This window comes from Naegleria lovaniensis, assembly GCF_003324165.1.
Source record: "Naegleria lovaniensis strain ATCC 30569 chromosome Unknown tig079, whole genome shotgun sequence".
In the NCBI taxonomy this organism is placed as follows: domain Eukaryota; phylum Heterolobosea; class Eutetramitea; order Acrasida; family Naegleriidae; genus Naegleria; species Naegleria lovaniensis.
Window position 1 is genome coordinate 1 of NW_025407900.1, and position 25937 is coordinate 25937.

General features: G+C 37.7%; 11 protein-coding genes across 11 annotated transcripts; 7 read left to right on the forward strand and 4 right to left on the reverse strand.

Annotated features, from left to right (window-relative positions):
* Nucleotides 1-1009, reverse strand: C9374_013815 (uncharacterized protein; the record flags this gene model as incomplete). Its single annotated transcript, XM_044689733.1, has 2 exons — nt 188-513; nt 961-1009. Coding segments are annotated over 2 exons (375 nt in total), but the record flags the coding sequence as incomplete, so codon positions are not given.
* A 369-nt stretch (nt 1010-1378) lies between these two features.
* C9374_013816 (uncharacterized protein) lies at nt 1379-4411 on the forward strand (the record flags this gene model as incomplete). The annotated part of the gene is made up of 1 exon (XM_044689734.1): nt 1379-4411. One exon carries the CDS (start codon nt 1379-1381, stop codon nt 4409-4411), a length of 3033 nt encoding a protein of 1010 aa, XP_044541676.1.
* Nucleotides 4412-4880: 469 nt separating this feature from the next.
* On the reverse strand, nt 4881-6077 carry C9374_013817 (uncharacterized protein; the record flags this gene model as incomplete). Its single annotated transcript, XM_044689735.1, has 1 exon — nt 4881-6077. One exon carries the CDS (start codon nt 6075-6077, stop codon nt 4881-4883), a length of 1197 nt encoding a protein of 398 aa, XP_044541677.1.
* A 305-nt stretch (nt 6078-6382) lies between these two features.
* C9374_013818 (uncharacterized protein) lies at nt 6383-6886 on the forward strand (the record flags this gene model as incomplete). The annotated part of the gene is made up of 1 exon (XM_044689737.1): nt 6383-6886. One exon carries the CDS (start codon nt 6383-6385, stop codon nt 6884-6886), a length of 504 nt encoding a protein of 167 aa, XP_044541678.1.
* A 656-nt stretch (nt 6887-7542) lies between these two features.
* On the forward strand, nt 7543-8370 carry C9374_013819 (uncharacterized protein; the record flags this gene model as incomplete). Its single annotated transcript, XM_044689738.1, has 1 exon — nt 7543-8370. The coding sequence occupies one exon, from the start codon at nt 7543-7545 to the stop codon at nt 8368-8370; it is 828 nt and encodes a 275-aa protein (XP_044541679.1).
* Nucleotides 8371-10280: 1910 nt separating this feature from the next.
* C9374_013820 (uncharacterized protein) lies at nt 10281-10868 on the forward strand (the record flags this gene model as incomplete). The annotated part of the gene is made up of 1 exon (XM_044689739.1): nt 10281-10868. One exon carries the CDS (start codon nt 10281-10283, stop codon nt 10866-10868), a length of 588 nt encoding a protein of 195 aa, XP_044541680.1.
* Nucleotides 10869-12669: 1801 nt separating this feature from the next.
* Nucleotides 12670-15306, forward strand: C9374_013821 (uncharacterized protein; the record flags this gene model as incomplete). The annotated part of the gene is made up of 3 exons (XM_044689740.1): nt 12670-14170; nt 14218-14907; nt 14954-15306. 3 exons carry the CDS (start codon nt 12670-12672, stop codon nt 15304-15306), a joined length of 2544 nt encoding a protein of 847 aa, XP_044541681.1.
* A 553-nt stretch (nt 15307-15859) lies between these two features.
* Nucleotides 15860-18373, forward strand: C9374_013822 (uncharacterized protein; the record flags this gene model as incomplete). The annotated part of the gene is made up of 1 exon (XM_044689741.1): nt 15860-18373. The coding sequence occupies one exon, from the start codon at nt 15860-15862 to the stop codon at nt 18371-18373; it is 2514 nt and encodes an 837-aa protein (XP_044541682.1).
* A 362-nt stretch (nt 18374-18735) lies between these two features.
* On the forward strand, nt 18736-20460 carry C9374_013823 (uncharacterized protein; the record flags this gene model as incomplete). Its single annotated transcript, XM_044689742.1, has 1 exon — nt 18736-20460. The coding sequence occupies one exon, from the start codon at nt 18736-18738 to the stop codon at nt 20458-20460; it is 1725 nt and encodes a 574-aa protein (XP_044541683.1).
* Nucleotides 20461-20550: 90 nt separating this feature from the next.
* C9374_013824 (uncharacterized protein) lies at nt 20551-22272 on the reverse strand (the record flags this gene model as incomplete). Its single annotated transcript, XM_044689743.1, has 1 exon — nt 20551-22272. One exon carries the CDS (start codon nt 22270-22272, stop codon nt 20551-20553), a length of 1722 nt encoding a protein of 573 aa, XP_044541684.1.
* Nucleotides 22273-22580: 308 nt separating this feature from the next.
* C9374_013825 (uncharacterized protein) lies at nt 22581-25937 on the reverse strand (the record flags this gene model as incomplete). The annotated part of the gene is made up of 2 exons (XM_044689744.1): nt 22581-23795; nt 23922-25937. The coding sequence occupies 2 exons, from the start codon at nt 25935-25937 to the stop codon at nt 22581-22583; spliced, it is 3231 nt and encodes a 1076-aa protein (XP_044541685.1).

Below are 25937 nucleotides of genomic sequence, written 5' to 3' on the forward strand. Positions count from 1 at the left end.
ATATGGCAACAATAAATTTCAATGAATCGTCGGGAAAAGAAATGTAATTTTACAGAAATGTGATGATTGTTGGTATCGGGTGTTCAGAGAACGTTCAAATAACAAAATATTCATCATCATCATCATAAGAAATAAATAATTATTCAGATGAACAAAATGAAACACACGTTAAATGTGTACAACATACCTTATTACCCACCAACACCATGGGTACCTTCTCAGCATCCTTCACTCTCAAAATTTGTTCATAGAAGTCATTAATTTCCTCAAAAGTCTTTCTATCAATCACGGAATAAACCAACAAGAAACCATCACCAGTTCTCATGTATTGATCTCTCAAGGCTTTGTATTCCTCTTGTCCGGCAGTATCAAGAATTTCCAAGAAACATGGTTTATCATCCACTTTGGCGTGCTTTCTATAGGAATCTTCAATGGTTGGGTCGTATTCTTCAACAAAGATGTTTTGAATGAATTGGACTGTGAGGGCACTTTTACCGACACCACCTCCACCGACTGTTGTTACGAGTTTTCATTTCAATAACAAAATATATTTTTTTGTAAATAATAAACCCATGATGAGAGAGGGATGGAATTCATTGTTGTTATCGTACGATGATGAATGTCATGGAGAAGAAAAACACGGAGAAGTTTGGAAGGTTGTTGTTGTCGAGAGAGGAGTGCGGAAAATAGCGCACGCATGCACGTTGTTGTTGTTGGTGTAACAACACGACGATGAAGAAAGTAAATCATTGTCATCATCACCATGAGACAACAAACACGTGTGAATAATTGGTAAGTTATTGTTGTTGTTGTTGATAAATGTGTATGATGGCAATAACGTGTTGTTGATGTGTTGTTGTTGTTCAACAAATGAATTCGCAATATTTGGTTACATTGTTTTGAAGAGCATGGTAAAATACGTTAAAACACAGAAGACATCATCATAAAACGTTTACATACCAACGGCGAGTTTATATTCTTCCATACCAGAGTTATTGGCAGCTGACATTTTTGACGTGGGTTGTGAGAGCGTAAATTTTTTTTGACGTGATGAATGTATGTTACAACTGTCGCTTAAAATGTACACCTGATGATGTTATTTGCTTGGCTCGAGTTCTGAGTTCTTATTGAAGAGATTATCAAGCGATGAAATTGAAAAAGAAAAGCACAACCTCGAATGGTGCACACAACACAAGAACCAGTAACTTGATTTCGTGTTTGTTCTTTGAATCAAGTTCTGTATGCGTTGGAGAGAACTCCAGGGAGGGTGAGCCAGATAGAAAAAGCTTCGTAGGCAACCAGCCTATACCCAACCATTCTTGGCGACGTTGACGAACTCAAGTGTCATCACGAAAATAAACATCTCCAACCAAAAAAAATGCCTACAGCAAACAAAACGTTCTGGCAGAAGCTGAGTGATCAACACAACCACAATGCTCCCGATATTCGTTCAACTGCTTCAATAATGCCGTCAGTAAAGAAAAGAGTTTATTTTGAAGATCAACCGTTCATGGTTGAAAATATTACACCAGCTACTAATGTTAGTTATGAAGAGTGCTATTCCGAACTGAAATACGTTTGCAGAGGTATAAATCGGAACAATTATTCTAAATTATTAACAGGAAAACAAATTTATAATTGCGATTATGACATAATTGGCGTTATTCGAGACGAACTCACCTTAGAATCAGCATGTTGTTCAAAATATTGTAGTATTTTTCAAAATCAGTGTCGTCAATGTAGTGAATTGGAAAAACACCTAGTTTCAATCATGGAAAATAGGCATGATATATTTGAAATGCTATTGAAAGGAATTTTACCACAACCCAAGCAATTAATATCATTTCCATTATTGATGTATGAGTTATTGTGTAAACTTGTGCCATTTATACCAGTCAGCCAAGATGAACACAAACTTTTAACAGTGTTTAGAAAAGCTCAAACTTCATACAATGAAGCATTGTCGACACAATACAACAACAAACAAATTACGAACAATGAACACCGTGATACACAAGCTTTGAAGGTTCCAAGGTCAAGCTTTACTCCATTCTTAGAGACATTTTTTGGATCCTTTATATTCAATCAGTTGCAAAATTATACAAAGAATCCATTTCATCACAAATATTCAGAGGTTGAAAGAAGATATTGGGTTGTGATGAAATATTATTGTGGAAAACAATTTTTCATCAGAATGGGAGGAGAGCGCAATCAAAATATTGAACGGAATAATTTTAATCATTTAAAATATAATCTAATTATACCAAGTTGGAATACTGTTAAACAATGGACACCTGCTGGTTGTTATGGTATGATTCCCGACATCACACTTACCCTAAAGAACATGTTACTGCCTGACTCTTGTAAAGATACATGTATCTCGTTTGATGGAATGAAAGTGTTTAAACATTTTGATGTTTTGGGAGATCAAATTGTTGGAAGTGAAAAATATTGTTACACTGTTGAAGACGTGAAACAATTTGGTGTTAAACATCTAATAGACCAAATGATTTTATTTTCTATTAATGCCATCGATAATTCATGGCATTTACCGCTGGGTTGGTTTGGAGTTAGTTCTGAAACAGACGTACTTGAATTTGTCACTAGCAAAATACTTTATTTCAAAGAGTTGCTCCAAGAATCTGTAACAATTGTGTGTGGATGTTCTGATGCAGAAATTGATGCACATGCTGTGCAAACAATTATTAGAAAAAAACACAAAGACTTCATTTTCGTCAATGATTACGTTCACAATTTCAAAAATCAACGAAATGTATTATTTAATGGAACAATATTGCACGAGAAAATCTCAATGCAGACCATAATTTATTACATGATACAACATAGGACATTGTATCGATTACTCGACAGAGAAGAAGTTGATCCTACGGATATTATGAATTTGAAATCATGTCTAAATTTAACAGAACGACCTGTATTGCAAGAATTACGTAAAATTGGCACTATAGAGGCAAATAGTGTTGCTGGTTACCTTGAATTAATTCGTGATATTTATGACTGCATTAATGATAACAGTCCGGATATAATTGATATTTTGAGTGAAAGCAAAACAATTTTCGAAAAATTACCCAATTATCCCAAAAAAACGAAGAAAATATGTGTTCACACACTTGAAGGATTTCTTGCATTAGCGTCTCGGTTTCCAAATTTCAAACCCAGTTGCATTACAACAAATTATGAAGAGCTACTCTTTTCAATAATTCGAGGAATGTTTCCCAAGCCAACAACCAAACAATTTTGCCAAAGCGCACTATTTTCATTCTATATATTTTTAATATTACATTCCACTGACGATGTTCGTGGGTTCTCACTCCCAGATATTCCATTAACTGATCATTATTTTGGTATGAAATTGGTTATCAAGATTTTACCAACTCTTCCTGGTCGAATTGTACTTGATAGAAATGTCAAGAAAAAAACTTGCAAAGAATTACAAATTATTAATCAAAACGTAGCCACTTACTCAAGAAAAACTACGTTGAGGGCTGAAGTGTGTGCTCCTAAATGTATATATTTATGCTGCCCTGTTTCTGGATGTAAAAAACAAAAACCATATATTATCAAAGGGTCTTTTACAAATCATTTGAAAGCTAAACATCAATTTTCAGACGAAGAAGCAGAAGCAACAGTTGCTCAATTAGAATGTTTGCAATTTTCTGCTCAATTAGAAAAAGATGTTGCTTTTAGGAAACAAAGTTGCAAAAACAATGAGAATATTATTGTACAACACAAACCACCTTACCTGATTTCAAAATTCAAAAACAGGTTGACTATTCAATATAATTTTGCACCTCTTAAATCAATTCCCACGCCTCACTGTATCAATCAAGAGACAAGACGACCATTGAACTTCTTTGTGCTAGATTTAGAAACAACAGGATTTTCTCCAAAATGCAACTCCATAATTCAATTTGCAATGTTATCATTATTTAGTAATGAATTACATTCCATATTTGTATCCCCTAGTGGTGTGTGGAGTTCTATTGCATTACAAATGCACGAAACTAAATTTCAGATTTTGGATGAAAGTGAAACATTGCAAAACATGATTCCTAAAATTTGTAATTATTTGACTAGGAATGACACTGCTGATGTGATGTTGTTGGTTCATTCAACTGGTTTGGACAAGGCTTTCTTTAGTGCTGCAATTGCACCACTTAAACTCCGATCAACAATTTACTATTGTTCTACTATGCAAAAAAACTTGCTTGGAAAAAAGGGATTAGAAAACCACTTTAGAGAAAAAGTATGTGACTCTCTTCCCGGAATAGCACATAATGCCGTTGTGGATGTGCTTATGTTGTATGATTTGCTGTTGTCGAAGTTTGGGAACGATCAAGAAATTGTGAAGGCCATCGGAAAAGCAGAATGTACAACAATAGACGACTAGGAATTCCACTGATGGTTTGTTCAGTTCGATGAATTGTTTTCTCTGTTTCCTACTCTGGTTTGCGTGTTGTTTTGTTGAAGTGAAGAAACTTGCTGATGTGGTTGTGTTGATCACTCAGCTTCTGCCAGAACGTTTTGTTTGCTGTAGGCATTTTTTTTGGTTGGAGATGTTTATTTTCGTGATGACACTTGAGTTCGTCAACGTCGCCAAGAATGGTTGGGTATAGGCTGGTTGCCTACGCTTTGGCTCACCCTCCCTGGAGAACTCTCTCTGGTGGGATGGATTGGTCACGACGTGGACGAGATTGTCTTTAAAGGTAACGGTAATGACGACCATGTTGAATGATGGTATGGTCATGTGTGGAATATTTCAAAAATGTTTGCTGAGTTTGCTTTGATCTTTACTGAATGGTCAGATAAATGCACATAAATTACCAATTTAATGTTATTAAGGAATTCATTAACTTTGTTTAAAGCAATTCAATGACGACAGAGCTAGCACCACCACCTCCATTACAAATGGCAGCACAACCCACTTGTTGTTTTCGGTGTTTCAAAGCACTAATAAGAGTACAGAGAATTCTGGCACCACTACAACCAATTGGGTGTCCCAAGGCAACAGCTCCTCCGAAAATGTTGACAGTATTGACATCCAAGCCCAAAAGTTTCATATTGACCAAAGCAACAGCACTGAATGCTTCATTAATTTCCCACAAATTCACATCACTTTGCAAAACTCCAGCATGCTTCAAAGCGACTGGAATGGCCGAGGATGGTGCAGTTGTGAAATCAATAGGAGCCTTTTCCGCATCTCCATATCCCAAAATTCTTGCAATTGGTCTTATACCTGCTTTCTTGGCTTTTTCTTCACTCATCAAGATCAAAGCAGCACCACCGTCTGACAGTTTTGAGCTATTGGCAGCTGTGACTGTACCATTTTCCTTAACAAATGCTGGTTTCAATTGTGGGACCTTTTCCAAATTAATATTTGAAAACTCCTCATCGAGTTGAATGTATTGAGTTTGCTCACCCTTCTTCTTTGAAGGCAATGCAATGGAGAATAATTCTCCGGACATGTATCCCTTTTCATTGGCTTCAGTAGCTCTTTTGTAGGATTCAATGGCATAGGCATCTTGTTCTTCACGTGTAATTCCATATAATTTGGCTGTTTGCTCGGCACACCAACCCATATGCTCTCCATTATAGGCATCAGTTAAACCATCCTTGAGAATGGAGTCAACCAATTTACCATCACCCAATCGATAGCCTGATCGGCCTTGAGGAATATAATATGGAGCATTGGACATGGATTCAAAACCACCAGCAACCACACAATTATGAATGCCCAATTCAATGTTTTGCGATCCGTACATGACTGCTTTCATTCCCGATGCACACATCTTATTCACGGTTGTACAAATAACACTATCAGGAAGTCCAGCATGAATACTTGCTTGACGAGCTGGTGCCTGACCCAAATTTGCTGAGACTACATTACCCATGATGACTTCTTGCACTTCGGAAAGAGCAACTCCAGCTTTTTGAGTTGCGGAACGAATGGCCAATGATCCCAATTTAGGAGCATCAAAACCTGAGAGTTTTCCAAGGAAGGAGCCAATAGGTGTTCTTTGAGCTGCAACAATAACGGCACGAGTCTTGTGAGTCATGATGAGACAACGATGAGAGAATTTTTTTCGCTTTTTTTTCTTTTGTGAGAAAATTAGCGAATTGTAAACTACAGATCCTGAAGTATGGGTTATTTCTACTCGAATACTGTTTAACATGTGGAATTGGAGCAAATAAAGTCATAAACCAACACGGATTCAATCAGCTTTAAGAAAATATTATGCGTCCATTGCTGCTCAATCAAATTGTTGTTCGATCGGAATTTTGAAACAACAAATTGATTGTAAATTTTTATTATTTTTAAAATTTACATTCAAAAAAAATACCCCAACAAACAAAACACATAATGCCACAAAAGAGTAGATTCACTGGTTCTTCAAGAAGATCCTCCTCTTCCTCTCATTCTTCATCTTCTCACCAAGCACCACCACCAACACAACAACAAACTAGAAATTATTCTACATCCACCCAACAACCACAACAAGCTAGACCACAACAACAAACCACTCCTCCACCACAACATCAACAAACTCCTGTTCAAAGCGGAGGTCCTGGTATCATGGGAAATATTGTTTCCACGGTAGCTGGTACCATGATCGGTCATGCTATCTATGATTCAGTTTCTAATGCTTTTGGATCCAAGGACAGTAATGGAGAACAACAACAATACTCTCCACAGGAAATGCAAAAGTGCTTCTCACAAATGCAATCATTCTCTCAATGTTTGGAGCAAAATCCATACTCTATTGGATCTTGTCAATATGCTTTTGATAGTTTGAATGAATGTAAGAGAGGATTGACTCCAATGCCACAACAACCACAACAAACCAATCAAAATAGCGAATGGTAATTTTGTACAAGCAATTTGAATGAATAGCACTATTGTTGCACATTTTGATTGAACGAGTAATAAAATTGAGTAGTATAGTTTTTTAACTTGGTGTGGATTTATTATGAATCATGGTTGAACGCTTTGATTATGATATGGACATCTGGGTGTAGTTTTTTAAGACACTCTCGGTCAGCGTCACCATTGTTAGCTCGAGTGTTATTGTAAAAAAAGGATACAGGTCTGTTAACATCAAAAATATTTCGTTTCATAATTACCTTGTCAAAGCTAATTCGTCAAGCTCCTAAGGATAATAGGTAAAATTCATTAAATTAAGAAAACTCAACTGTGTTTGAATTGAAAAATAAAAAAATAACCAAACATCAACATACACAATCATACAAAACATACTCAGTGGAGTTTTCCTTAGACTGGTGGTCGTATTGACATGGAAGCGAAAGGATGAGAGGATGTAGAAGGATCTATGTTTTTGAAAATTTCGTCTATGAAACAACCAAATAAAAGTTCATAGAAACGGAAACTTCAAACTTGCGTTGATTTATTATCGTGACACGAATGTGTTTAAGATAGTAACTCTATTACAACATTGTAATTGTAATTTTTAGAGGGAAACATCGCTAGAAAAATTACCTCAACAACAGTGTGTAGTGTCAACCATGTCCATCAACCAAACAGCCTCCTCTCAGCAAGAACATTTCAAGAAAAGACTTGAACAATCCCCACAAGGCTTTGAGGAAGAACCATCAGAATACGAGCATCCTAAACACAGAAAGTTAAACCCTGAACCACCTTATGATATTAAACAAATCATCCAGAACTCCTTACAACACTTTTCCAATTCCATGATGGATCAGATAGAAGGACTCACCACAAAGGTACAAGGCTTTGAAACTCGCCTTCAACAAGTAACTCAACCACATCAATTTAATAATAACAACCATCCATTCGACCCTAACTTGTCAGTACCAAACCATTTGCATATCCCACAACCTACAAATCTGTTCAACATCCCATTCCCTACAGATTCCAACAAGACTGACAATACTCCCATCGCCCCTCATACCACCAGATGGATCAATATTAACGACACTACCGGCAACCTATTTTCAAACAACCACACTACAACAAACGCACCTTTCAATGGTTTATCAGATGAAGCCTTAAAGTTCTACACCACTTCATACTTGAAAAACAACAGGAACTTCGCTCCCGACCAACTCTCTAAACTCAACGGTCTAGAACTTGCTCAACTTCTCCAACAAAGTATTATAAGAAAGCTCCTTACTATGACCCCAACTAGAACAGCTCTTACCTACCTTATTGGAAAATACAAACAACTGCTTCAAAACACAAACATTCCTCATGTTAAAACTGAACCACGTCCGGAATTAAACCTTCCAATCCTTAACACAGTATTAGTTTGCAGCGGCCTTACCTGCAAAGCACTCAACTGTTCAGCAACGTCAACAGATCTCATTGCCTGAGCAGAATTACTAGCGTTGGGCTTGCTACTATCAAACAGAATAGCCAATGCCCTGGACTGCGCAGCTGAGAATAATTACACAATGGAAGACATTTCTAGAGAAATTAACCAACAGCTCAATAATACAAACGTCCATAATGAATTGAAAACAAACATCCATAATAACAGAGAAGAAAGAAAAGATGCACTTAACTTTGAATACATGAAGAACATGAACAAACAACTCACTCCCACAAAAAGCAACTCACAACCCACAAACAACAAATACCAAAAGAACTCCAATGCATGATCCAATCACAACTATGGAAAAAAGAGTAACTCAAACACCAAGATCCTTACTCCTGGAATGTATGCTTGCAAAATAGACCTATCGAAAGGTTATTTTCACATACCTATCCATCCCAACTCGAAACGTCTCTTGGGCTTCGTCTGGAAAGGAGTATTCTACCAATTCAATGTCCTCCCATTCAGACTGTCCAACGCCCCACTAATATTCACAAAAATCATGAAACAAATAGTGAAGAAGTGGAGAGAGTAGGGTTGGATAATATTCATATACATCGACGATATATTAATCCTCAGCCTGGAAGGCCCAGATATGTGTCAATCAATAACGAACCAAGTAATTCAAGATTTGAACTCTCTCGGTTTCCTTATCCAACCCAACAAATGCATCTTAATACCAACACAGACTATCGAGTTCTTGGGCCTAACACTGGACTTCAAAACAGGAACTATTCAAATTCCAACCTCCAAGAAGGAGACAGCTCTAACCATGATCGACGATCTAATCACCAAATCCCAGAACAACCTGTCAGCTCCTTGCAGAACAATAGCTCATTTCACTGGAAAAATGGAATTCCTCAGGCTTGCCGAGAGAGCAATTCCTTGCTTCTGTCACAGGTTGAGAAGAAGCATGTCCTTAGTAGTGGACAAAACAGGTTGGAACTCGTCAATGAAAATCTTCTCCAACCTCAAGGTACACCTTTCGAGATCACTTGGAATCTCCAAAGGATACACTAGGACAGTTCAACTCTTGGTTACGGTGCGTTTCAAGGGAACAACGTTCTAGTGGGCACTTGGGAGAACCCAGAAACCACATCAACATCAAAGAACAATCTACAGTTCTTCTGTTCCTTCAAAACGCAGCCTCTAACCAGCTTTACCCCAAGAAAACCCAATTCATTGCGGTCAATACAACAGCCATCTCCAACCTCAAGTAAGGTTATGGCCCAGTGGACTCTCTGGCCACCATAGCTAGATCTATATGGAAGATCCTTCTCCAACAAAATTGGTCAATCTTGAAAACGAGCTACATCCCTTACATGTCTCCTCCTCTCAGTCTAATTCCATTAACAATAATTCAGATCATCAAGAACCGAGCGAAGGGTCCTTGATTATTCCGAACTGGACAAGCTCATGGTGGTATCCTGTGCTTACAAAGATCTCCTTAAGGATAGAAAAATTTCCAAGAAAGATGCTTATAATATCGCCCTCCACAGAAATCTGGAAGAACTCGAAATGGAACGAGTTCTTGGCTGTGGAAGTGGTTGGAGCCCTCTGTTCGAAGGTTGGAACGCCATCTGTCTAGAGGCGACTTTCAGTCCAGACTCCATCTTTCACATGTGGAGATGCTTCAAACGATTCCAAGAATACAGATTCTGACACCAACGACCGTTCACTTATGAAACAGCTGAAAAGTTTGTTTTCTATGAATTAGAAAACAAAAAAGGCTGGGAACTTCCTCGCCTTAAATCTTCACTCACATTCTTTGCAAAAATCTATAAGATCAACCTGGAGTGGAAACCGGAATTTAATGACCTTATTAAGGGTGGTCAACGAATTTACAATGCAATACACAAACGATCTCTTCAAAGGGATGGAGTTTCCATTTCTCACATCTTAGATTGGATGGAGAAATATCAACCTTCATCCGAGAAGGACAAATTTGAAAAACTCCTGATTGCAACCACCATGATCATTGGATTCCGCACACTCTTTCGTCCCTCAGACATTGCTTCTATTAAATGGTGTGACATTACCTGGGACAAACCAAAGAAGGGTTGGATTCAAATAATTAATTCAGGTCACAAAACCGACAAGATGAATCTCGATAAAGATCCCATCATAATCGAACCAGCCCCAAACCAAAAGTACTGCCCAGTGAAATTAATCACATCATACAGAGACCAAGTCCACCACTTCAAAGAAAGAAATAGTCCTTTCCTCTCCTTTACCGACAATCGATTCCTAACATCCAACCACAAATGCGAATTCATGAAGAAAGTGAGAAAAATCCTTAACAATAAGGAAAATATTCTAGGGCACTCCCTTAGAATTGGAGCAGCTTCCAAACTCACCGAAGAAGGAGAATCGTTGGATGTGATCATGCATGCAGGTAAATGGAAATCAAACGCCTGTAATGCATACACTAGGAATATTGCTTTAGCAAATAGAGGACTTTCGAACACACTTTTCAATAAGGAAGACAACCTCTGAACCAAACCAATTCGTCTAAAAATTACCTTGTGTTGTATATCGTTACATAAATAGAAGAAGATGACATGCTGACAACAACACCCTTAAACAATGTTGTCACAGTTATGCAAGAAAGTAGTAAGCAATATCTTTTTTACTGACACTGAATATGGATTGACAACGATCTGTAAAGTCTTATGGTTTGTTTATGAGGGTCGTCATGATACTGAAGCAGGAAGTATTTATTCAAAGAACAACATATATCAACAAAAGGCTCAAACTCATCAAAAGTAATAAATGAAGGCTCATAATTTGTTGTTGTACCCGTTCCTGCAAATTCATGTTTCACTTTCTCGAGGGGTGGAAGAAATCGCCCATCCCAGCAATCATCCCCGTCAGTATTTTGTTGCTTTTGAACAAGCAAGTTCTGGCCACACTTTAATCAAAACAAGTGGCTTGTAACAACATCGACCTTAAAGTTGTTGTTGCATTCAACATGGAAATTTCAAACATTCTAAAATTTGATCTTCATTGTTGGTGATTTGTTGAACTCTTGGTATTGTAGTTTGCATTAAAGTATGAAATTTTTTTTTCGTTCGTTTTGGGGTCATTTTTTGCTCCCGTTGTTGTTCGTTTTTGTGATTTGTTTAGCGTTTCGTTCGCTTACTAAAACGATGAATATTCAGTGCAGAGAGAATTACTAGTACTGAACCGTATGTGCAAAAAAGTGCTGAAAGGGGTTGATGTAGTGTTCAGAGTCCAATCATCCATTTAAATTAATACCGTCGTTGTTGTGGTTGTTTGTTTTTGTTTTTCGTTGTTGTTCGTTGTTTTGTGTTGCCAGTTGTTGTTTTTTGTGCGTTTTTCATTTTTAAAACGACGAAAAAAATTTCACACTTTAATGCAATCTACAATAAATCACGGAATGTTGATAATCTTCCTTTGATTTAATTTTCGAATTTGTGTAATTTTACAACCAATATGCACTTAGATCGTTGTTGTCCTCCAATGGGATGTAATCATGAAAATAGTCTCCTATTATCAATATTGGACAATCGATTGGTTGAGCAAGTATAGAGTCCTCAGTAGGCGATTCATTTCTGAATTCAGCAACTCATCCTGCAATTTTCAAATAGTAGATCATGGTGTAAAACGATGGAGCCACATATCTAACTTTTCCTTGATGTCATTTATCCTCTCACATGTATTATTCGAGGTGTACGTTGAAATTTGGAGTTAGAATACAATCAGAAAGAGAGTTCAACAAAAACATCAAGAAGATGCTACCAAGAACGTTAGCTCATTTGTTCAGAAGTCGATGAATGGTAGACTACTGGTAGTAATGGACGATATCGTGGCCACCCATGAGATATTATCTATACTGAGGACGACTATTGAGGTACCACTGGAAGCGATAGGGTTCTTCTCAAAATCACATGGAATGACATTCTAACAATTTTCCTTAAAAAAACAAAACAAAATTCTGCAAAAAAATGTCGCGGTCTGCAGGACTCGAACCTGCGCGGGTCACCCCATTTGATTTCAAGTCAAACGCCTTAAGACCACTCGGCCAAGACCGCTATATGATATAATAAGGAACAGAGGTAATAAGATCGAATTGTATGAATTACAAGACTAAAGGTACTTCCAGCTTTTTGTGGTGCTGGAAGACTGAAGCAATATGGATTTCATTGCCCAAGAACGAATAGACACACACCAACTCCCTTTCCCTCTTGTTTTGTAGAATTAAAGACTTGAAAGCGAGTAAGGCTTGTGATTTCAAACAAAAAAAACATCGACTTGCCTGAAACTTACTTCTCTAATGTCAAAAAGGCCAAAGCCAAACGACTCCTCGTTGTCTCTCTCAGACTCAACTAAGAAACCTAAAACTTATGGAGATTCTATTTCAAACCCTCTCGTTGTGGAAGAAGAACAACAATCTCCTCGTACATATGCACGGATTGAAACATCTGCAAGCCCTGTTCAAATGAACGGAGAGGAAGCCGACCGCAACGAGTCCTCATCCACTATGGATAGGGACTCCACCAGTATGACCGATGCAAACCACAAGAAGAAGACGTCCAAAAAGAGGGTAGGAAAAACCCACGAAGGAACAAAACATAAATGGACCGATGCCGTTGACACCATCCTTATCTCTACTGTAGCAGGAGCTACCAAGCAAAACAAACAGATTTCTTGGGTACACGCCTTTCCTGCCTTCCAGAAAGCAATGAAGGAGAAGTTTGATCCTCGTTTAACACCTACTTCCCTCCGAAAACGTTTTAGTGCTCTCCTTAAGAATCATGAGATGAAAAACTCCTACGACCTTCAAGAAAAAGGAGGTATTTTAGCTCAAAACCTTCTTCTCGAGCAAGTGCAACGCAAAATCAAAGATGCTCAAATGGGTCGAATAGAGGATAGTTATGAGAAGATTGCAAGGTGTACCTCCAACGAAACTGCTTTGGCGCTTACATCCAATGATCAAAACAACAAATACTTGCCTCAGGCGATTGGAACCTTAGACTTCTTTGCCATTAATGTCAGAAACCTTTCCATCTTTTATCTCGACCGATATGGATTGTTAGACTCTTCCCAAATGCATCAAGGCTCGTTGCAAGTGTTAAAAGGACTGGGTAAAATCTTTGCCTTGGAACCTCGTTTGTTGGCAACGGAGGGTATTGATGCTGGACATGTTGGAACATACGCTTCAGTGTTAAAAAGTCTTGGTTATGAGAAACCCAATCAATACTTTTTTGAGTGGTTTAAGAAGATGTGTATGGATCGCTTCCAAAACGAAGATCAAGTTATACTTCCACAAGAAACAGAGTTTGCGGTGGAACCAAAAGAAGAGTGTTTTGGTTCCATATCCCTCCAAGACATGGTGAAGATGAACAGCACACCCAACATCATTGGTATTAAGGTGGAAGGGTCACGATTTGTTGGTGAATTTTGCCCTGTGCGCTTGGAAGTCGTGAAAACCTCTGAGTATGGCAGTATAGGAACCAAAACAGGTACCTATAACGGATTTAGCGATCATCAACACAAGAATTGCAGAATCTTGTGTGAAGACAAATTAATAAGAAAAGTTGACATGAATCATTATTATGTGACCAGTTGCCACAACAAACAGTTCGAAAAAGTGTCTGTTGATACCATGAAGAAGGTGTGGAAAGAGGAGTTTGAGACAAACCTTGAGTCGTCTTCAAAAGGTACCATAATGTATTCAAGCACTGTTCAAGATCCTGGAAAATTTCTGAGACGAGCTCACATTCCTTTTGATCTAAAGCCAACAAATGACAAACTTCTTCAACAGTGGATGAATGGTAGGTTCTTTTTGATCATGTACAGTTCGCTCTACATACTTTTCCAGCTGAGAAGAAATTGCTTGAACTTGCCAACCCAAAAGCTAAATTGGATGAAGAATTGATATTGAAGTATGTTAGTGTACTGACTGGATTGTGGTTGGCAGACGGGAGTTTTCAAGAACCAAAATTCTATTTAGGCAAGGATGAACATCAGATTTTCGATTGGGTGTTCAACGTTGCAAAACTGTTATTTCCAGATATTCCTTGTTCAAGATTACATGTTTTCAACAAGATTCTTTACCGTGGAAATAACACAAAGAAGGAGGAGGATGATCACCAGGTGTTCCAAGACCATGATGACCCTCAAGAACAATCCTCAGAGGAGTTGATGAATCGTTATCGATCCATGCTTCGTCAAAGATCCGAGCACCATAATTGGTATCATTTCAAGAAAGAACAATATGATGACATTCTCAAGCATGTCATTGCAATTCCATACAATTCGACAGAGGAATCAAACTTGCTCCAACATGGTTACGAACCAATGATGTTGGTGGTTTGGTTTCAACATCCCAATTGGATTCAAACCATGAGAGAGATTCAAACCCTCGTTGGAACTGCCAAGAATTATCCTCAATATTTTTATTTGGCACCCAAAACATTTTGTCTTGGGTTTTTACTTGGTTTTACCTATGGTGATGGTTATAAAGAAAAGCATAAGAACGTATTCAGTGTCAGTCAAAAAGATATTGCAGGTATGTTTCATTGTATAACGATTACAACATGCTTATTTTGTTGAAGCCCTTCATTTATTAAGGTGGTATTGCTCTCAACAGGGAATGTCATCGTCATCAATTTACCAATCAAAGCAAGTGTTTAGTTTCCGTTTCTATGGACCTGGACTGGTTTATTTCACAGATGAGCTTTTCAAAAAGAAGAGCAAAGATGGAGATTCTTCGTCAATTCCTCGAATGCTGTCTCTTCCTTATCATTACGACCACCAGCTAATGGAAGAAAAGATCAAAGTTTCTGTTTTGGATCCCAGGGTTCAATTCCTTGTTACAGCTAGAGGTGCAGTTTATAACGTTGGAAAGAATACTTTCATCCACTACCTCCATGACTGTAATGATGGTAAAATCATCAAACATGCATGAATGTTTCACAAAACCAGCTCCCACTTTCATCATGGATCTATTGAAAGATGGCCGAAACGAAAATATTGAACATAACTGAATGCAACCTCAGATCTTTCCTTCAAAATTATGAAATACGTGCTTTTAATAATAAAGTCTAGAGATCTAGACTTGAAATCCAATGAGGCGACAACAACGTTATATGAACAAACGAAAACAACTTTCAACAATGATCTATTTTATAAAATATCATTTCGAGCGCTTGCAAAATTAAGAGTATTTATGGCCGTTCAGCGCCTCTGGACATTTGACGTTCGCTTTCTAAGGTGTTAGAACTTCGGTATCAATTCTTTGACAAGAGTCCAATAACATTCGTTTGTTCATACAAATTTCGAAAGATTTCTCTGGGCCGGTCCAAATTATGTCATGGTATCAGTCCATGCTTACGAACATTCACCCCTCTCGTCCTCATGTGGTGAAATTATTTCACTACACTCGTTGTAACGAAAACATCCCCTCGGAACAACTCTCCTGCAACATCTCACAAAAAATACTACTTCATCATCGTTGTAACATGCAACCACGGATCATCATCATTGCCACCATCTGCCTTGTCCTATCCCTCCTATGGCAACCACACCATGATCCAACAATAGTGACAGCACGACCCAACAAGTCCTTCAACAAGGATCCTCGTCGTCTCAATTTCATATTCGGAACCAACGTAAATCCTCTCATTCAACAAACCATCACTCGCCATTTGAATCAATTATCGTTTGAACTCATTGGAGATCAATCCTTGTTACTCTCCTTTGGTAATACCAGTACAACTTTACAATACATTTCACGTCAAGAATTGACATTATTGGGACATGATGGTTTCATTGTGAAAACGATCATGGTTTCATTATTGAATTCAACAACTTCTAGTAACAGCAACATTTCACAAGTCATTATATCTGTGGATGGAAATAGTGGATTATTGGCATCACACGTAAATAATGGAGTATCCTATGGTTGTTATGCAGTATTACAAGAATTATTTGGGTTTGGATTTGCTCATCCATTCCGAATGACACCTTCTCCACTCGTTCATCAAGAAAAACCTCTCGATTTGGTACAATTCTTACAACAACATCAGAGATTACCATTGAATCTTGTCGAACGACCTCATCTTTCAAGAAGAGGTATTCATATTCATACGGAACATCCTTTGGAAATGACACACTTTTTGAATGGTTTCGGAAATGACATGTCACTCGAATATGATCAGTGGATTCTTGGAATGAAAGAATGGGAGCAGACTTGTGAGTGGTTAATTGCCAATCGACAAAATAGTGTGCAATGGATTATTCTGTATGCAGACAAGTGGAAAGATTTTGCAGATTCACACGAACGTCAAACGAGACTTTCACTCATTGTTCACACAGCACAATCGTATGGTTTGAGTGTTGGCATTGATGTTCCCATTGTGATGGAGCAACAACATGCATGGAGATTGATTCGAAAGTTGGGACAATATCAAGACGAAATTCGTCAATTGCATTCGAATATTGATTATATTATGGCAACTGGTGCTGATTTTATGGCTACTGAACTTGGATTTTCTGAATTCACTCATGGAAGTGCTGAGAAAATGTTGGCCTATCTCAATGAAAGTGCTCTCTATTTGGATTTGAAATATCACAAACCCATCTTTGCCAAAGTTCACATTTCACAAGGTCAATATGTGAAAGAATATATCGATCCATTGACTGGAAAGCCAGGATTGAATTTTAACTTCTTGCCTTATTATGCAGATCCGAGATTGGGAATTATGCCTCATACTGTGGAAATTTATGCATTGGATGATCCTGCATTTACTTATGGAAATACGAATTTTACACAAATGAGAGATTTTATGTTTTTAGAGATGGGAAAACGACAAGTCATTTGGCATCCAGAAACTGCCTATTGGATTACCTTTGATAGTAGTGTTCCATTATTCTTACCAACTTATATCGATCGAAGATTACACGATCTAAGACTCATTGCCAGACAAAGTGCCAAAACTGGAGTGCCACTGGATGGGCAAGTCATCTTTTCGTCAGGATGGGAATATGGCTATTGGTTGAATGATATTGTGACCATGCGAATGGCATGGAATCCTCATTTAGAGGAATCTGATCATGAACAAGCTCTGTTGAAAACATTGGATGATGTCTCACGCTCCTTCATCTTTGACCGTACCATTCGATCACAATTCAATTCCATGACAGTTCAGGCCATGTTGGATCAAACCAAATATCTCATCTATGGAAGAGTGAATCATACACAACCTTCTAATTTATACAAGAGAGCAGGTATTACATTATTAGAGGGATGGGACACATGGGGTGAGTTGAATGTCCTCGCTGATACTTGGTTTGGTATGAAAATGGAAACTCAACCCTCTAAATTACAGTATGATCAAGTCGCAACAGGTTCTGATCATATGAATGAATATCAACACTATATTCGACCACTCTTGTTAGAAATGCTTCAAAATTTTAACACAACCGCATACCGTTATTTACAATTATTCCAGTCAGGAATTGACCAGACATGGTTCGATCTCTATTCAGACATTGTCGATAGTGCACTTTTATTGAGTTACAGAACCAAACAAGTATTTGAACTTTTTGAATATTCCGCAGCGAAATACAAATCGGATCAAGCTGGACAAGAACTTCACAAGAATTTAGCAAAACAAGCCATTCAAGATGCACAACTCGTGGTGAATCATCGCATTCAGAATTTCAGAGTACGAGATCCTGAGGTCATTATTGGTTGGAACTTTAATCCAACAGCCTATCATTTTGGCTATTTATGGCAAACCAAGAACTTGTACTTTTGGTGGAGAGATTATGGCAAGGTTGTTTTGAATTACGAGTCGCCTTGTTTCATGAATGTTCAAGATCCAGTCGATATTGTCATTGGTGAAGGATTTGCAGAAAATATGGCTGAGGAATTGAGAAAATTATTGAACTATTTAAAGTTTTTGGATGGTATTGCAGATTGTTTGGCTGCTCCAATGGATGAACCAAAAATTCCACCTTTTCAAGTGTGAAGGAACACAGTTAGTGACACCACACGAGTAGTATTTAAAAATGTTGTAGAGAGAAATATTCTTACCTGTTGGTTGTAGAACATTTTTTACGTGTATGGCACAAATGTACAGAGTGAAGAGGAAAGAGTGTCAAATGTTAAAATGTTTTTATAAGGCAATGAATTCATTGTCCTGTAATTCTTGCTTCATGTCGTGTCTGAATCCATGACATAACTCATACACGAAACGGGCGGTTCGAAAGACGAGCCTCACTCCAGACGACAGTTTGCTCAAATTTCCATTTTATGGAAGAGTTTCGTTTTTACAACAACAAGCAGAAAGCCTCAACCACTCGAAAAAAAAAATCTCAACCACTCACCACCATGAAAGGACTTTTTACAGTAGATCATGCTCTCTCTACCGAAGAAACCGATGAATACTTGAGAAAGGCTAATGCTCAAACATGGTGGAACTGCCCAGTGGGACAGCTCTCTTCTCAAAGCAATGTCTATAATTCTGACGTACGGAACAATGCTTATTTTGCGTTTAAGGACGAGAAGTTGGCCCAAGCAATGTTCAAGATTGGTGAAAGCGTAATGAACGACATGCTGGATGGTGCTGGAACTTTTGCAAAATTTATTCCTGTTGCTATTGATCCGACCTGGAAATGTTACAGATACGAGGAGGGTGAGTTCTTTGGTAAGCACAAAGACTCTGGCCGTCGAGTGAAAGATCTCCAAAGTTTTGTCACTGTGCTCATTTACTTGAATGGAAATGAAGACGAGGATGAAGAGTTGAAAGGTGGTGAAACAATATTTTACGGACCAGGATGTGAGGAAGGCTTCCGTGTTGTTCCAACCAGAGGAAAAGCTGTGTTCTTTGTTCATCAATTAGATCACGAATCTGTAGAAGTCACAGAGGGCACCAAGTACGTTTTGAAATCTGTTGTTTTATTCAAGAAGAATGAAAATTATGGAACCAATCACTCACTCAGCTCGTCAATGGAAACATTGCCGCAGGAAGATGTATTAATACGAGTTGGAGACGAAGCGTTTCGATTGACAAGGGACATGCTGAGCGATCATCCTAATTGTATTCTAAATACCATGCTCACCTCTCTAATGAATTATGGTATCAAAACAGATTCTGTTTCTGGTTTAAAACTCTTTGAATTTCCAGAAAGAAACCCTCAAATATTCAAAACCTATATCCTTCCAGTGCTGAATAATGAGAAACTTCCAGATACTCTCACAAACCATACCTTAAAGGACAAGGTCGATTCTGAATTTAAATTTTGGGGCCTTTTATCTCCCTACGACCCTATTTTGGCAATATCTAATGAACATGATCTTGATTCAAAAGAACTATCTTCCATTTCGCAACTACTAAAGACTGAGCTCGAGGAAACACTTTACATGATGGAGTGGAGACTACAATTTCTAAAGATTTTAGAGAAGGTAAAAAGGAAGAAAGAACAATTCTTTAGTCTTCCCTTATTGTTCCAGATAGATTCCATACTTGAAATCATGAACACATTTGACGACCTAAAAAAGGAAGGATACAAGTCCTTCTCTAACAAGTGGGAGTTCAATAATTGGGTTGCACAACAAATTGAGCAGCATTTCTCATCTAAATTTGAAGTGGTGCCACTCAAATATCACTATGATTCTAATGCCTTTCTTTTTGGACAAGATCGTCACTTGTATGAGTTATGTGAAAAGATATTTGGTGAGGCTGTTTCTATTCGAAATATTCCTTTTATTTACGAATCTAACTCTATGGGATCAAAATGTGATATCGGTTCCTATCCAATGAAGTCTGTTTGCTATGAAATGGTTGAGCGTTGTCAGAACAGAGAAAACACGTTCAGATTTAAAAGTTTTTTAAGGAGGCAATTGAACGATGGAAAAATCACTACTATAAGCGAAATTTTGAATCGTTTTGAAGGGGTATGCATCCAGATGCAATACAAAGATTTACTGGTTCACGGAAGACATGAGAAGAGCTGGAAAGGAGAGTACAATGACGAATATCATCCAAACTACTCGTTATTTGTTTTGAGTGCAATAGTAATTGATGTGTCCAAAATTGTAATCTCTGACCATTGAATTTTGGAACCAATAAACGTTTCAATGAGCTACGCTGGATCTTTAATTCAATTGTCAATGAATTTTATCAAGTAATTTTAAAGAGTAGTGCTAGTTATTGCTATTCAATGATATGAGATGGGCATGTCGTTCCAGGTACCTCTTTTCCAAAGCTTGCAAAATTGCTTCAGCTCCTTCCTGAATGACATTTTCAGGAATTTCATCATTTTCTCCCCAACGACATCGCTCTAAACCAAAATAATTTACATTTTTAAGTTGGTAATACTCGTCAGGAATGTTTTGCAAGTCAGGATTATCCGCCACGCTCAACATTCTCAATGAGGTGAGATTCGACAACTCGGATGGAAGAAATTTAAGCTTATTTCTATAGAGAGAAATGGATAAAAGGTTGTGTAGCTCACCAATTTCCTTTGGTAGTGTCTCGAGTTGATTATTATCAAACCAAAGAGCCACAAGTGTTTTCAAGCTTGAAATTTCAGGAGGAATGGTTGTTAATTGGTTGTTCATAATAAATAGTTCAGTTAAATTGGTCAGGAAGCAAATCTCAATTGGAAATTCCCGAATACAATTGTTGTTCAAATTGAGACGCGTCAAGCTCTTCAAGGCCTTAATACCATGGACATGTTCGAGCAAATTAGAATCCAAATTCAACTCGGAAATAAATTCAAAAGTGGAATCCATAGAGAGTTCTTTTGGAATTTCCACCAATTTCAACTGTCTCAACATGATATTTGATCCTCCTTTTTCTAAAATTTCCTGAACTGTTTTCTTGGAATCCTCTTCATTACTACTTTCATACTGACCACTGACATGATGATATCTCTCTCCTTGTTTCACTCTTCCTCGAAAATGACTTCCACGCTGTTCCCAAAAACCCATTTCATTGTGTTGTGAAAATTTCAATCCACACAAAAATTTACATCCTTTCCAACCAAATAAATTTGGAATCATTAATCGAACATAACCATGTTCTCTAGTGATTGGTTGTCCATTATATTTGAGTGCTAGGAATGACTGTGGATGCATGACATCTTCTCTATGAACATTGACACTATAACCATCAAGACCATATTGTATCAGATATTTCCATTCAGGATTTGGATTTAAATAATTGACCATGTCTTGAAATGAAAGACCATCCATATTCATGTTTAACATACTCCAAGTCGTTACACAATGCAAGTCGTTGGTGTAATTTCTCATTTCAATATTTTGAATCAAATCTTTCAATAACACTTTTTTCACTGGCAAGTCATCACCCAAAATGACTTCAAATTCCCAAACATTGATATCCATTTCTGGATGATAACCTAGATCGAGAATTGGCCACTTTTTCACGAGTTTTTGACCTCTTGGAAGAGTGCTGTCAGAATTCTCATCCATGTCATTTCCATTTCCTACCAACTTGACTGTTCGTTCTCTGGTTCGGATTAATTTGTTAATATGAGATTCTTGATCTTTGCTGAATATCATGTCAGCAGTAGTACTAGTGACACTGGCTGGAATTATTGGTCTTTTAACATGGTCCATGGATATGTCTCTTTTTGGATGATTGTCATTCTGTTCTGTCATGATTTTATCATTCTGTTGGTTCTCTTGTCTATGAACATGATTGGAAGGAAAGTCTACAGATTGCAATTCATTTCTTGTTCGGACTCTCCAAAAAACAAACAATGATCCAATCACAAATACTGTGGAAAAGAATGGATGAGTGTCGAGAGGTAACACGACAATGGTCACCAATGACAAGCCAATGAAGAAGGACAAGTCGATGCAGAGGCTCTGGGATTTAGAATGGTTCTGTTTGATCATTTTTTGTGAAATCTTGTTGTCTCGTTGCATTATTATTTCATCCACAAATCATTAAATCATCAACGTTTGTGCGTGTTCGTTGGATTTATATTTAACCCTCCAAAATGCACAAGTATTATGCTTTTGTCTTTTCAAACAATTACTACTAGTGGTACGTTGGGTTTATATTTAACTCTCCAATGCATGCAATCGGTATGGAAATTCGGAATTGAATAGCTCATATTGTCAAGTATTCTCATAATCATTTTTTAATAGTTGTTGTGCATCAATATTCACCACTATTCAGTTGACCAATAGTGTTATTTGAATCACTGTCTAGAATTGTCCATTTCCTCCTTTTCAACTGCCCATTGATTTCTTTGTGTTTCATCTGCAATATCCTTCTCAAAATTACCTCCAATAATCGTTGTTGCAACATTGGGTGAACGACTTAAATATTTCACACATGTGTCAACAATTTCACTTCGTGTCGCATCTAAAATGACATTTCTTCTGAATTGTCTTAACTCATCATCAATTCCAAATACAACCTTACTCTGGGCGTGAGCATGAGGTGTTACAGGTGCATCCAAATGTTGGAACACTTGCAATTTGGCCTCTTGGATGGTTTTTGGAGTAACAGAGTCTTTCATTTGAATCCACTCAGCAACATTGGAGCAAATACCAATGGTTCTGCTTGGATTTGGATCTCTATAAGAAGAGAAGGTAAAAACACCATTCATGCTTTGAGAAGCGTTGGATCCATAGGCACCTCCACGTTCCCTCACCTCTTGATGCAAATAATTGGAATGGAGAATGGCAGAGACCACTCGAAGAAGAGCTGAATCTTTGGTGACAAATGGTGTGGTCATTAATGCTCTACCCACGAAGCTCACGGAGGAAGGTATGGACAGATAGGAATTGATAAATTTGGGTTTAAATTCGAGTTGAGTTTTCATCTTGGCCTCGCTGGTCAATGTTTCATTTTCAATGGCCTCATAGAATTGCCTTTCCATCACTCTCATCATTCGATCTCGTTGATGTTCTTCACAGGTGATGAGAATTTTCATCTTTTTCTTTCGCAATAAATAAGGTACAAGCTCTTGCAGCGAATTTGCAATCAATTCAGTATTGGCATTTGTGGAGAGATGTTTCAAAAACTTCATGGCATCAATTCCACTCGTAGCATTAATTAATGAATCATAGAACGTAATGTTGGAAGCAGCATGAAGTTTGGCGTAGTGATGACCACTGTGTAAAATTCCACTTGCAGCGTCAGATGCAGCCTGATCAACGCAATTTTGTAAGAAATTCAAGTCTCCAAGGAAGTTTACATCAGTATATATTTCTCTCATCAAGTAGACCATTTTCTCTGCATTTCGCTCCAAACAATACGAAGAAAATTTGAGAGCAAAGGAAAATTCATCAATTTTTTCTAGACTTGGAACAAGTATAGGAGAAGCATCAATTCCGCCAGTATGGAGCTCAATTTGATGAGCGAGTTGGAGATAATTCAATTTGCTTGTTCCAACTCTGACAAGAAGCTGTCATTATAAATAAAATATGAGAGGTTCAAAGATGTGAGCAAATTAACAATGATAAGTACGGTAATGAGAAAGGTTAATGAAATGTACATGTTGTTGTGTAAAGCAATAAACACTGTTACTTACATCTCCAAATATTGGCACGAATTTTTGTAAATGATCTGGAACCTCGGCAAGAGAAAATGGAACTATGGTCGTCACATGAATAATTCCATTGGTGCCTTTCACAACATTCATATGAAACTCAGGTTCGGCCTTGTCTTTCACGAGTTGAACTGTTTGCACATCGATAAGTTTCCTCGAAAGATCATCAACCGTTAATGTTGGCAATACTTCAACATTCTTTGCTTGCTCAACCTTGGTTTCCTCCATTTCCTTATATCCTGCAACAATTTGTGCCTTGTCTGATTCAGAAAGTGCCATTGAAATTGTGTCAAGTTTTGCTGCTTCCATGGCTTCTTGCTTGTCAAAGTAATTTGGATCTGGATTCATGACAAAGGTGACCTTGTGAGTGTTATTGAGAAAGTATTTCTTAATCTTATCTTTGAAGAAATTTGGATTTTCTAATTCCTTTCTCAACTTGTCCAAGAAATAATTAATTTTGAACGTGCTAATGGGATCGTCATTGTGAATCCAATTTGAAAACACTGGAAAACAAATATTGACACCAAAGTTTGGAGACTTTTTCTTGATAGATAGCTCCAAGCTATGGAGAACGGTGTCAATGAGTCCTTGGTCAATTCCATTCTCAATTACTTCATGGAATGTGTCCTCAATAGCCTTTTCCACCGCCTCAACTTGATCGTTTGCGATACCTTGAGCTCCAATTGTGAATATAGGATCACCTACACTCGAATCAAATCCACAGTAAGGTGCAAAATCAGGTGCCAAGCCAGAAGCAATAATATTCTTATAGAACACACCTCTTGGGTCGTCCATTAACAATGCCGAAAGAAATGAGAGAGAAAATGTTTCAAATGTGTCGCTCTTGTCATTCATCACGTATGCAATGGCAACCTTGGTTTGTTTCTGCTCGTCAATGACCATAGAATCAGGAGGACCGAAAACCTCAACTCTCTTTGGTTCAGTGAATCTTTGCACTTGCTTGGGAACTTTTCTTGATGGAAGTGCTGAGAATTTTGAAAAGGCGTTCTCGTTCATAAATTTGATGTGCTTCAGAAACGAGAAACATCCATACGTAAATATTTTTGCTCTACTTGGATGGTAGTTTTGCTTGTGGAAATTTTTCAATTCCTCATAAGTGAGATTGGGAATAGCTTGTGGCTCTCCTCCGCTGTTGAAGGCGTAAATTGTGCCGGGAAGTACGGCTTTGTGCAATTGGGTTCCGAAAAACTGATTACTGTCACTCATTGCCCCTTTCATTTCGTTATAGACTACTCCTTTAATTTTCAATGGAGAGTTTGCGTCAAGAGGATTTTCAAATTCCAATCTGTGACCTTCTTGTTTGAAATCTGTGTTTAAAATTCTAGGGCTTAGCGTAGAATCCAAATAAACAGACATTAAATTATAGAAATCTTTTTCGTTTTGAGTACTAAATGGATATGTCGTATGATCACTAGCTGTGTATGCGTTCATATAAGTGTTTAAGCTTCTCTTCATCATGTTAAAGAACAAGTCACGGACAGGGTACTTTTCACTACCACATAATGTTGTGTGCTCTAAAATGTGTGGTATTCCAGTGTCATCATTTGGAGGTGTTTCAAACGTGATGGCAAAACAGTTGTTCATATCAAAAGGAGCATCCAAATGTAAATACTCAGCTCCTGTTTGTGTATGTTTTAAACGATAAGCCACCAAATCAAAATCCTTCAATTCTTGAATAGCTTCCAAAACCCATCCATCAATAACATCGCCTTCCTTCAGAGTTTTTTCTTGATATGACACCGATTGTAATTCCTTTCGATTTGGGTTAATCTGATGATGAAAATTTCTCTCATAAAGATTCGTGCAAGCCTCTAACATTAATCTACTGCCTTTATAATCAAGTGTTAATGAAGATGATTTTACATTCCCAACTCCGAGGCCATTTTGATGCTTTTTATTAATGATGGATCTGCCCGATGATATGACGCTTTTTACGGCCGTTCTTTCCGTGGATGAAGAAGATACAAGTTTTCTCAT